Here is a 13,384-nt window from a genome sequence, read left to right as displayed (position 1 = left end):
CATTTACATTAGTTGTCCATGTGGCACAACTAACATAAGTATTGCAGTACGGATAAACAGAAACTATTCGTTCCGCATCAGCTACTCCACACCTAGAGTTACCACTTGTGTACTCTACGAAAAAAATGTTAAAAAAATATACCAAAGTATCATAAATGTAGTAATGTTCCAATGAGTGCCGATAGTTTTGGGAAGAAATCGATATTAATTGGCCTGTGATACGTAGAATCGATCGATAATAGAGAATACGCTGCATGGTACACCAACGTAGAATTTTATCTCTTGCTCCTGCACTACATTAAAAGTAAACAAAATCTGCCTACAGTCTCTTGTTAATAATCTCTACGAATAGGAATTACATTGTTTACAATAAACTCTTTCAGGTAATGGGTTAAGTTGAATCTAACCAATTTCTATTATGTTTGTCTGCAGACTGCGTCTATTTCGAGACGTCGTCGACGTCTCCGTACCAGATCCGACGGATAGAAGAGCTGAACAAGACGCCGTCTGGGAACGTGGAAGCAAAAGTCATGTGCTTCTACAGGCGGCGAGACCTTCCAAATCCCCTTATACAGTTAGCTGATAAGCATCAAAGTAAGTATCCTGCTAAGTCATACACACAGATAGTAAGTGCCAGTGCACTCTGGTTGTTGCGTAAAGTAAACACGTCACATACTACAGAATTCGCATGTTACAAAATATAGAAGAAATTATGCCATTGTAGTTCATTCTTCTGAGAAGCTTCGGATATACCTTACTGTGCTAACGTTGAGATGGTATCTCGTCTCTCTCTAATTCTCGATAGAATATATTGAACATCATAATATCGGTCTAGAATTCTAGATAACCTGTAATCAAATACATGTCTAACCAAAATTAATCATATTGCTTATAATTTACCAATATGTATAACATTGTACACAAGGTTAGTCATTATAACTACTTTATCCTTGAAGTCCAACTTTATAATAAGACATTGTTTTGATATTGATTTTCGGAACAGACCAGTCACGCACATCGACAGACGAATACAGCAGTGTTAGGTTGTAGTTGTAGGTACTTCGGTACTTGTACGTTAATAATATTCTGCAGTGGCGTCTGCGTCACGTGGACCCATGCGGATTAACGCGTGTTTGATTCTTTTCTATTAATAGATTTATAAAGTATCCTATATTATCGGAGTTGTATAAAGGATTACTCAGCGGGTGCCGGCACTCGCAGTACAAATTCTCAACAATTTCATTGCGTGCTGCCGTATCTAACGTACACGCAAGATCCGAATTGCTAAAAAATAATTTGATATCGGCATTATATGTAAAATTGCTGTGAACGTAATTGTAGTAAACGGTTTTAATTTCCGATCTTCCGAGATGAAAATGTTTTTGGAAAACATGTTTGATTTTAGTCTTTAGTTTCTTGAGTACTAATAAATTATCACACATGCACATATTGAAACGCTGTGGTGCCCATCCCATACCCAGAGTTTTTTTTATGAAATAGGTGGCAAACGAGCAGACGAAAGTAGTGTCGTTTAAAAACTACCATGAACCAAAGTAATATCGGCAGTGTTTTTAAATGTTAAACCAATAATTAAAATCATTAAATAAACTCGTTTTCTTTTCTTACAAATGGGTGTCGGTCTTGTCGGTGTCGAGTTTTAGTCAAAACCAGTCTACAATTTAACCGTTCACAGCCGTTACCGAAATGTTGATAGAGATAATGATCGAGCTCGTAAACTCACTCAAATCGATCCACCGTCTCACCATACCAATATCATGAACAACAAGGGCTCACGCGATCGCCCGTTGCCTCGATACGCGAAGTAACTCGCGCTCCAAGTCCTTGGACAACATCTTTAATTTATGGTCATAAATATTGATTGATTAATTAATTAAAAATAATATGAAGCTCTGAAAATCATTTCAGTTTCTTAACATAGGTATATTACATCTAGTTCGTCATGTTTGACCTTATTTGATGGCAAAATGCGCAGTAGTCGAATATGGACAATGTGTGTCCTTCAACAAGACTCCCCTTCGACCTCTCCCCACATACAGTAAGCGAGTTTTCCTATACACCATATTGTGATTATAGAATCCATAGAATAGATTCCGTTCCCTAATCTTTAAACGTTTCACTGTACGAGATTTGAAGACATTGGTTTTATTTGAATACCAACTACATCATTACTTAGTGGAAATTATTCTACGTAATATATACCTGATAGTTATCCAGGTATGCACTGAAGTTTCCGATAGTTTCTACTCTAGTTATTTCTGGCGACATATCGATTCTAATTAGCACACTTTAAACATTCATCTCATCGACTTCGTCTCGGCTTGCGTTAGACGTCCCTATACCCCTTAGCAATGCATGACTACAACTTTGTAAACGCTATCCCCACCATATAGATTTTGATAGTATTTTATATTCCCAACTATTTTAATGTAACTTACCTAAAATGAAGGTATTCTCTATTTACACCCATGCTCATTTTAAAGAAGTTCATAGTATGACAACTTGGCATAAGGACTTAATCTAGAATCATACTAATACACCTTTGCTTTTGCAAAGGTGCTTTCTGGTATTTTATTCCATTTCGAATATTAACTAGGCAATATGCTTTTAAAATTAAATCTGAAGTGTTCTTCGGTTGAAATCAGTCGGGTTTAAATAACAGAACCAAAACTTAAACTGGGAGATCTGCGTGTCGGTACTAGTGTACCAATGTAGAACAACACGTGGAAGAACTAGTTGGGTCATAATAGCCAGTGCTTTATATTTCTCCCTACCTGTACTGGACAAAGGCGAGAAGTTTTTATACGTGCCCATTATATTAGAATAAAAGAAAACTTGGTCAAACCGACCGTGCAAATTGATCCAGTTGTGCTTACTCGCAAATATAGAATCAAGGGTGACTAGTAAAATGATGTAATGCTGACCGTAGCTTTTGTGAGAGCTTAGCTCTAAAGACGCGTTCCCGGTTTCGCGGTAATGACCCTACAGCACGTGTGGTATGTAGTCACCGCGACACTCCAAAATATTTGGATACCCTGAATGTTCTGAAGTATTCGGACCTAAATTTAGCTAACGATCCCACATTCTATTAAAGTAACGCTTAGATTTTATACGTACTAATGACTCCTTTGACGTCATTGACGTTATTCGGGATATAGATAATATGTCCTTTCTTATCTCTTTCCGATTTATATTAATACGACTGTTTTATATGTATGTATCGTTATAGCTGCCTGTCTTATAATATTTATGGAAATAAGTACTATGATCGATTGAAAGAATTAACACGAGTCCATACGGAACACCTGCTTGCTGCCCACTCATTAAACCTGTCCTTGATTAATTGAAGTTCTCCCTGTTTTATAAAAGAAAAGAATCATTAACCTGAAGGTTATCAGATGTCCCGAGACATGAGTATGCATTTTTTCACGTAAATCAGTAAACCTAATAAATCCATCATGCATCATTGTTATTGAAGTTTTCAACTCACTATTCTCCATTATTACGTAAAATGAAAGAATAATTGTTTAGTATGTCTGTTGATAAAGCTGTACCCCAGTTTGTAGACGATTCTCGTCGCCACGTCACAAGAATCCCTACGACCCTGACACTGTGTCAGCAGTACGAAGAAACTACTTTTTATCAAGGGGAAAGATTATCTTTTCTACTTGTACTGAATGTCAATATCATCAACAGCCCGTGATAGTACACTGCTGGACTGTGAGCCTCCTCTACATAAGAGGGTTTGCTATCCGCGGTGAGGGTGTTGGGAATCGCGGTTTGCAATTGCAAAGGTTCTTTATAGTCCCTTCATCTGTTCTTACGATACCCGCAGGTGGTGATGAACTCTGCTTACTACATGAATACACGTAGTCTTCTTTATTGATGAATCTTATTATGAAGATGGTTGAAAAAAACTACGAACTTTTTCACTTAATTTCCTCTGCACATTGGTTTAATTTAGCGCTGTACCATAATGTGGCAATCAAACTCTTAATATCATGCTCTAATTAACACGAATAGCTTGTTACCATCAATGAGATGTGTTTATAGTGATGGAAGTAATGTTATCATGTTACAGCATTAAACCTATGTTTTTTTGTTTCGTTCAACACTTGTGAATCAGTCGTGTCGTGATGATGCTGTGTTTACCGTATCGCCTTCGTGCCGCATTGTGGGCACACGCCTTGATTTACCGTTTTTATTGCACTGCATGTTTTCTCAGTTCTTAAATCTTGGGATTTCCTATAGGTACTCATACGTGCCTGTGTATTAGATAATAGGTAGCTGTGCGAATTTCATTAGTAGCAAAATCTTGTTGATGTGGGTGGTCACACGCGCAACTGTTAAAAGAGATAGTGTGGGGTTGGGTTCCCAGTTTTTTTGAAACTCTTAATTGGTGAAAAAATAGCAACGATAAAGAAACCTAAAATTCTATAATATAATTAATAATCTAAAACTACTCTTTAACTTTGAACTATTCCTTTGTGTGCCAGTATTGCGAAATCGAATGCATTTAATACTGTATTTGGTTCTCGAACAATCGAACGGATAAACACCAATGCTTACATATCCGCCATTCGCAATTTCGCACATAGCAACACCGATCGGCAGGGTGGCTATGTAAAGACCGAGTTTTGGGACAAAGATCGTGTGTTAATTCGGACCGCGTAGACCGGGGGCGCGGGCGGCCGGGGTTAGTAAACATAATCATGGCCTCCTCCCGCTGTACAATTCAGTAGCTAAATGGGAATGAAGAGTTGGCTCACCCGCACCCCGCCCCACCCCCGCACACTCTGTCTGCCGCCTCAACACCCACACGTCTTGTGACGCAGATGTTGAAATTGCTGAAAAGATGCTTATTTTTTTACAAATCGTAATGGAAATCTATAATTCTATACACAATTTTAAATATACTACGAAACCTACATGAATTTGTTTTAAAAATGTTATACGAGAAAGGCTTTTTACGCGAGCCATAAAAATGAAACTATAGTAACCCTGACTAGACAAGTACTGCCTACAGATAGACAATACATTGTTAAAGCGTCATACGCCTTCCAATCCACTGCCACGATGTCACTCGGTTGATGTTTACGGGGGAGCTGGGAGTCCTTTTCATAGTTGTCCTTTGCGTAATAAAAATAACACGGGAGACATCAATACTCCGTGACTTGTATTCTAAACTCCTTAACCGAATGGGCCCTCCCCGCGGGTGGGTCCCCCTCGTATCGACCGTGGCGCCCTCATCTCGCAGGTACACGCAACACTTATCCCGGTTTTAATTGTCGCCACGCGCCGATGACCCTCGCCGACGACTTCGATACTAGACACCGTTACGCGGCCTGCTCACTGCCAACTCACAACTTATTCAAATACACGTAATGTGCTCGTACTTCATTATAATATTACGTTTCACATACATTAATATCCACATAATTAAAATTCATATCAGTTGACATAATTAACTAGCTACCATTCAACTTACAACAGTTCGAACTTTTAAATTTATATTTGGTCTTAAGGTCCCAGTAATTAAAAACTGTATTTTTATTCGCTTTTATATGTTAGTCGCTGTTATATTAACCAAAAACATTATAAATATATCTATCTCTTTCATAGTTTCCAATTATAGAATGCAGAGTACAAACTTGAATTTGATGATGAGCCTGCCAAACAGTGATAGTTAGAATACCCAAAATTTTGGTCGGTTGACGCATGCAAAAGAATGTTTTTAACCATCTGGTTGATAAAAAATCTCAACTTTCTATTACGCAATCGATTGTGTAATGGCTGCTTACACGAGTTGAGTCGATTATTGCAACAATGTTAAAACTATTCACTCAACCCTTGACTTAGCAATAAGTAGCAGCGGAAAAATCACCATCAGCAAAATTAATAGAATTCGTATTTACATAATAACAACACGTCCGTGATTAATATTGTAGGTTAAACTAGATCTGTGATATTTTCAGACGATTTTCTGATAAGTTGTCATAAACAACACCAGCATCGGACGTGTATCGGGAATTGTAAGACAACCTTTCTGAAATTACAATTTCATCGTATTCATTTTAAATGTTAACGTTTCAGTAGTTAGTCAGTTTTACGTGTGGCCGCCCTTGTAATTTATAGATACGGTACTAATAAAAATGCAAGTCTATTATTAGCAAGCCGTATACATAAGTAAAGAACAATTTTATAAATATGTGTACTGTCGTTGCCGCTCTATTGCTTTCCATTAGGTGATCCGTCTGATCGTTTGCCGCACTATGTCATAAAAAGAAGACAAGTCCATACAATAATTATTCCGCAACGTGTAAAGCATTATCGTTGTCGTATATTCATTATTGCTATTTAAAGCAGTGTAAATATTACAAAATCTGTACTGCCCATTGGTTGAGTGTTCCAGTGCCGCGATTACCGAACAAGGGGTATCGTTTGTATTCCGAACATTTTTCAGTATGGGAAAGTGCGTATGCTCTACCTTTTGGGGATTAAAAAGGTGTGAGATTATGATTATCACAATGATGACTGGCACTACAACTACAAATGATATTCGAACTCTATAGATCATAGATCTGCAGATTCACTTGGTCTTTAATCTTACTTGTCTACTAGCACCAACTACCGGTTGCTTTGCTAGTAATACTTTGATGTTTACGGGTTCGTTTACTCTTACATTTGCACTAAAGCGTGATATTTCGCACTTTCCTACCATCCGGTGTCCTACACGATTTGTTACTTGCAGATTCGAAGATATCTTTCTAACAAGTTTCCATACTATAAATAGTACTAGCAATGTGCAAAGATTTTTTACTATATCAAACAATAATAAGTGCTAGTTGATATTTCAAAAGTCAAGAACTCTTGACTTGAAATGGTTCTCTTTAGGCACAATTTAAACCATGTCAGTGGGAAAGGACTGTGGCATCCGCTGTTAGCATGGTTCCCATGGGTGTTCTAATGAAAAGCTCAAACAGCTTTACGCTCTGGGAAGTAGCACCGTTGCGCGTGGTCCTGAAGGCAGTGACGTCACCAACGACGGCGTCGGTGGCTGCGCATGGGCACGTGGACTCGTGGAGGCCTCGGGCGCATCGAAAGTGAGACCGCGGCCGGTGCGCGAGGGGGGGCACAGGGTCGATGACCCCGCGCATCCGACCGATCCGCACTTGTACAAGACCGTCGCATTGTTTCAACATCCCGTAGCTAGCGTCTCTTACTCAAAAAAACCGTACAATATTTAAGGTAGTAGGCTAACACATTGACCGCACCTCTTGACATTGCGTTTGTGTACAAAACTCAGCATTTTCACTAAATCTCTTCTCACCTTCTATACGGAATGCTTCACTTACGTTATATATCATCATATACTAGCTTTTAGCTTAATTAATAAGTTATTATTAAGAGAAAACTTCGTATAATGTTTTGTTAGTAGTACGTTTCTTGTAATTATCGAGCGGAAGCGAGCAGGTGAAGCGAGTATCCGTTTCGTCGCTCTGCTGGCTCACTACGGGCATGTAGTGACGCGGTGACATCGTATACTGCCTAGTGGCGAGCACGTATAGTTCACTATTTTTAAGGACCCTTAGAACAAACGATCCCATCTCTAAAAATTAGGATATTGTTGTATGATGACTTGATGATTTAATGAATACATATTCAGCGGAAGTACCGTTTAAGTAGCAAGTAATTGAATGGTGGTTGGACTGTTGTATTTCAAGCAGTTAATCGTCGATGCTTTTGTTTACAGTTAACGCACATTTATGAAAGATTTTACTAGGTAGCTGATAACAGTGTTGATATAATCATCACACACGCTCAACTCATATTACTTAACGTGAAGAAAAACTCACACTTGTTTATCAAGAACAAACAGTCTGTACCAAAACTTGTCGTTGAGCCAAATGGTCCGTATAATTTTTTGCCACATCATATCATCTACCTATTTAATCATTCCGCATAATAGTTATGCTGTGCCGATCACTGACCGTTCAAGTAGGTATTGCGTATTAGCACCAAGGTCAAGCTTGAGGCTCTGCAGGTGCCCCCGTTAGCCGCTCCATATATCGATTGGATATCAAATTCATGTATACTTGTGTGAATTTATAAATTACTCATCGATTATTTTCTGTTCACACTGCATTATTTGATAGACACGTATGATGGCACAACACTGAAACGATCAGCTTTTTACCTGTGCGAATCATCTTGCTAGACCAACGTCCTAATATTAAAGGTCGGCGCAAACGGGCCACTCACCACAGCTACTGGTGGCTAGCAACAGCCACTTGTTTTTTCATATTATTGTATAGACGCACCGCACACGTGTAGCCGGTGGCGGCCACTCGCTACAAAAGTGTCCACGACTCACCACTTGTGGTCGCTACGGGACACACAAGACGTATGTTGTTTTGCTGTAGGACTAGTTAACATTGGATGCATCCAATGTAGTCGGCGGCGGTGTCGTCTACGTCGTCTGCGTATTAATAATAGTTTGAATAAACTTTCCGTGTTTGAGTCCATCGTAAGACTGCGCAGCTGAGATTATAATATAATGTAGCATTATCGGAACTTCGGTGGCGCTCGCTTCTGACACTGTTACAAAAGGGACGAAGCGCGTGACAAAGGGTTGTGGTCGGTGGCCCGTTTGTGCCAAGCCTAAGGTGAATGTTGAACTACCCACATATCCAAAAATGATTCGTCTCAATCAATTTCTCAACAATAAGGATAGATAAATCATTACAGATATTCTAGCAAGGTACTAAGCTGAAATACTAACTGACCTTAAGAACTCCATTTTTTGCTATCTATACGTAAACTATTAAGTTGTTTAAACCCAACAAAAATACTAGTGCCCATTCTCATTTATTCGAGGTTGATGGCAATTGTTAATTTTACATTTGTTTGCTTTTTAATAAAAAACAAAGATAACACAAAGCAGTTTTTAATTTTCTTTTAAGTAAATGCGATAAGAAATGGACAATAATGACAACGTTTTAACAACCAACTAATAACTATTATCGGTTTTTAAAACTTGAATAGTAAGTTTAATGAATTAGGTATTTTTACAGGATTTGCTTGTGTCCATTCCGAACTCTCACCAATAGCCCGTGACAGTCCACTGAGCCTCCACCAAATAAGAGGCTAATAGGGTTTATCATAACTTGGATATCGCAGTTTAAAATAAAAACTGATTTATCAGAAAGCGCGTTTACTCAGTCGGTTCTTAGGACCCCACGGGGAGTGTAGAGTTGGTGTCGTAGTCTACCTGGTCACAACACTGGTTACGTCAAGCCTTCCCTTAATATTTGCCATAGAAAAACTACTATAAACTGAATGCACTTTTATTCTAATATTATGTCCTGAGGTGCTAAATGATTGTAATCATCTGTGTAACGTGTAATTTCATCGTGTAATTTCCTGGAACAATATCAACACGTTATCATATTCTTATGTCATACAAAGTGATAAAAATTACTCGCGAGATCGTTTGAAGTAAATAATTACTTATCGTCCGATTCATACCTATTACCATATCATAGTCATATACCTACATATCTATACTGTAATACATTCTCATTTTGTATTCTGATTACATACAAAAGTTACAATATTACTGGTCCTCATGGTATAAATAGACAAGAGGTGGCGACAGATGTTCAACGACTAGTACAACACCTCTCTGGAATCCCCCTTCTAAACTATGTTTTGACTAAAAAAATCTATCATTCTCCGATGTAGTTTAATGAGTTGAAACTCAAGTACACTGTTTGATTTTTGCCTTATCTATTTTGAGTTTTGTATAAGTGATACTGACGCAATTATTGCCCATAAATCTTATTCTCGTCAGCTGAGATTTTGATATCAAAAAACCCAAACACCTTCCTGTGCGTTGCGTACCCTGGAAGTAATTTTTTATTCTAGTGCTATACTAACCAAGTTTAACACATTGCTGTGTGAAATAGCAGTGAAATAGCAGAACAACCGAAATCGCCTTCAAATTAAACGATAAACAAAGAAGGGTCATGGTAAGAAAAGGTTAAAAAATTCTAAGTAGCTTTGTTTATGGCAACTGTCACAGCACCCCATTACTCGTGTCATATTTTAAGCTAACATTAAGTCACATGACGCTTGGCAATCGTAGATTCTTTGTGTACTTTTAATTTGTTGGTACTTATCGCGGGACACCGCAGGTCACCGAGTGGAAACCGTTAAGTCTGAGAAGTCGACGCACCAATGAATATGTATTATCATTAGAACAATTTACTTGGCTCGCTCGCATACTTTGTCACTCATAACTGTATTCAGCGTACCCCAAGAGACCATCCCTCTAAATTTATTCAGCTAAGAAATGGTTTCAGCGGCAGCTAGATTAGCCATAGTGATAAAGGCTTTGCATAATACTTCTGGTTGTTAAGCACTTGTGCCAAAGAGCTTAGTATTCTATTTCTTTACTACGAACTACAATGTTTTAGAATGTAGAACGTAGTGGCTAATCGATCGATTTTTTGACCGACCGATTACGATATCAGGTGGACGTGTGCCGCCGTCATGGCTCAATATTACCCTTTGTCACCTTTAACCATTATCTATGGATAGGCACCTTCATATTTACCTACTTAATTTTATCGGTACGATTGACGCAATGCGTGAGCCACCACCATCTGCTAGACGTATCGCGGGATTAACTCTTCCTTGGACAAAAAACCCTATTTGTAAAAATGAATGATCGATATATCTATAAGAATTTGTTCCGGGTCTGGGGTCTGGCTATTGTGAAATGTGTTAAAAACATGAAGAAAATAGTAAAATGTGTATTATTAATACGAAATCATTTAAATATTATACATGTATATGTACATGTACACTGGAGCTATTAAGAACTTGGGAAGAATAGCTTTCCTCGTCCAAATAATTTCTGTACACACAGCGTTGTTTCATAAATATATTTTAGTTCCACTGATTTGCAAATCGATCGATTCTACGTGAACAAAGTGCCGCAACGTACACAACACACAAATGCTTACACCCTATATTGTACTGTTTGCATCCCTCACAGGAGCGAATTTCTTTTATTCTGATTCAGAACTCGTTCACTTTCGGTGGATGGTTATCTCGACTTCTTTGTTCGATATTGCTTAGATTGGTAAGGTTCTAAGTGCACGCGTCTAGTTGGCCACCTAGAACTTTGTTAAAGTGAACCGACATCGTGTCATTAGAGGGCGTGAATATTTAAGTAGAGATGGCGGGAGCGGGCCGCGGTTTACTCCCATTCCCGCTTGGGTTATAGGACGGTTGGGATTACCTTCTCATTGAATTAATTCTGTTTGCTGATGAAAAAGGCGCTACCAAATTCCATTTTAACAGAATGGGGAATAGTTTGCATATACGAGTATGGACAACCGACCAACAATCGTTCGGTTTCCTAAAAAATGGGATTTCATGTGTGACTCTGAAACATGTTTTTATGTGATGTCAGAATCCAAATTCATGAAATTCAAATATCGAACTACAGAAACCATGTTTATTGTTTAGTATCTCGTAGAAAATTTGAATTAGAAACTGTATTTTTTGAGGGGGAACATCATCCAATCACTTCTCCCGCCTTGGGTGAGGCGAGAGAGTGTCAGACTCTTACTGACTAAAAACCATTCCGTTCTTACTCCTGCTTTAAGCCGAAACCTCGGTAATACGTTAGGCAGTCAGCAACTCCCGAAAATTGTCTAGATTCATATTTTGTTGACGGTAATTGATGTAATGTTTTAGCTGTGCAAGTGCATCTCATTTGACCTAATTCTTATGAAATATGTTGCTAGTTTATTTTATAAAAATAACTGCAAAGATCGACGGCCCATCAAATAACTGCTGCTGAATGTTCTTCTCAAAACACCTGCAACTCGTGGGGTTTACATGATCGGATAAAACACGCAGTATAGCTCAGTTGGCAGAGCACCAACACGGGAAGTGGGCTCCCGCGGATTTGAATCCCTACTCGAGTCATTGTTTTTTCGAAACTTACTCAGTTGTGTACCTTCCAAGCAAATATGGGTAATTTGGACACTACTTAATGTTCTTCATTGTATTAAGTGAGTAAAATGTCTTTGCAAATACAAAATACTTTCACCAAACACGTTTCTCAGGCAACAGGATTATAAACAAAACATTGTTTCCTCTTTCTGCAGTCAGTGTAAACTTGTAATTTCACAGAAACCATTATGCTACAATAGTGTAAATCGAGGTGGACCAATATTGTTACACAATAAAGCTTCGTCTACAGCCTAGTGCACAACTGTTTACCCATATTGCCCATATTGGTTAAATGATGCGGCTATAATGCCCTCGTAAACCTCGAGACGCATCGCCAACTGTTCCCTACCACTGAGCGAAGCTAACTCCATTGATTATTATAATCTGTCTTAATTGCCATTTATTAATTACTCCCTACTCTCAGTAGTATTTAATAATATTTACCTCGTTTACCACCGTCAGGTAAAGTTGAAATCCCATCAAAAACATCCTGTAAAAAACCCAAGTCTCGCAGCTCAGTCTTTCTACCGTCAAAAGTTGTGAGATCCATGTAATACCAAGTCGGTTAATCTATTTAGTGTCTACTTGAAGGACCTTCTGTCTTAAGTTATTACATAAGTTATTATCATGCCAATATTAAAAATATTTAACGTTTTAAACAAATAGATCGACTTGGACATCGCTTGATTTGATTATTAGTATGTATCACACTACACAGCACGACGGGCCAGCGACCAACAGGAACGAGAGTTTCAATCGCGTGAGGCGCGAGAGACTAAAGAATCTAATATAATATTGTAATATTCATTTTGTTTTCATGCGATGTCCAAGTCGATCTATTTGTTTAAAACGTTAAATATTTTTAATATTGGCATGATAATAACTTATGTAATAACTTAAGACAGAAGGTCCTTCAAGTAGACACTAAATAGATTAACCGACTTGGTATTACATGGATCTCACAACTTTTGACGGTAGAAAGACTGAGCTGCGAGACTTGGGTTTTTTACAGGATGTTTTTGATGGGATCTCACTTCTTTTTGTAGAGCCTTTCTTTTTGAGACAGGACAATGGACGTTAATGATTAAACGTTAATGGACAGACCATTTTACAAGTAATAATGTTGTTCAGTTTCATGGGGTAAACACACCCTTACCCACCCTATACCCCCTCCCTTGCCTCATATGGTAGGTACCTATCTACACCTATTAAATTTATAACCACCACCAACCACCAACTGCATAAATAACTTTGTAATCCCATATATTTATATGGGATTACAAAGTTATTGATGCAGTTGGTGTATTTGGAAAACTGGACCGAAATTACAAAATAT

At 38.2% G+C, this 13,384-nt stretch overlaps 1 protein-coding gene across 1 annotated transcript in view; it reads left to right on the top strand.

The window, feature by feature from the left end:
• The window catches only part of LOC118275262 (metastasis-associated protein MTA3), a 43,415-nt gene that overhangs the window by 8,472 nt on the left and 21,559 nt on the right, over positions 1-13,384 (top strand). Inside the window, 1 exon segment of the mRNA XM_050695544.1 lies at positions 433-594. Within this exon segment, the coding sequence (XP_050551501.1) occupies positions 433-594 (162 nt within the window).

Source organism: Spodoptera frugiperda, chromosome 8 (assembly GCF_023101765.2).
Source record: "Spodoptera frugiperda isolate SF20-4 chromosome 8, AGI-APGP_CSIRO_Sfru_2.0, whole genome shotgun sequence".
Taxonomy (NCBI): Eukaryota; Metazoa; Arthropoda; class Insecta; order Lepidoptera; family Noctuidae; genus Spodoptera; species Spodoptera frugiperda.
This window is presented reverse-complemented; position numbering and strand designations above follow the sequence as displayed.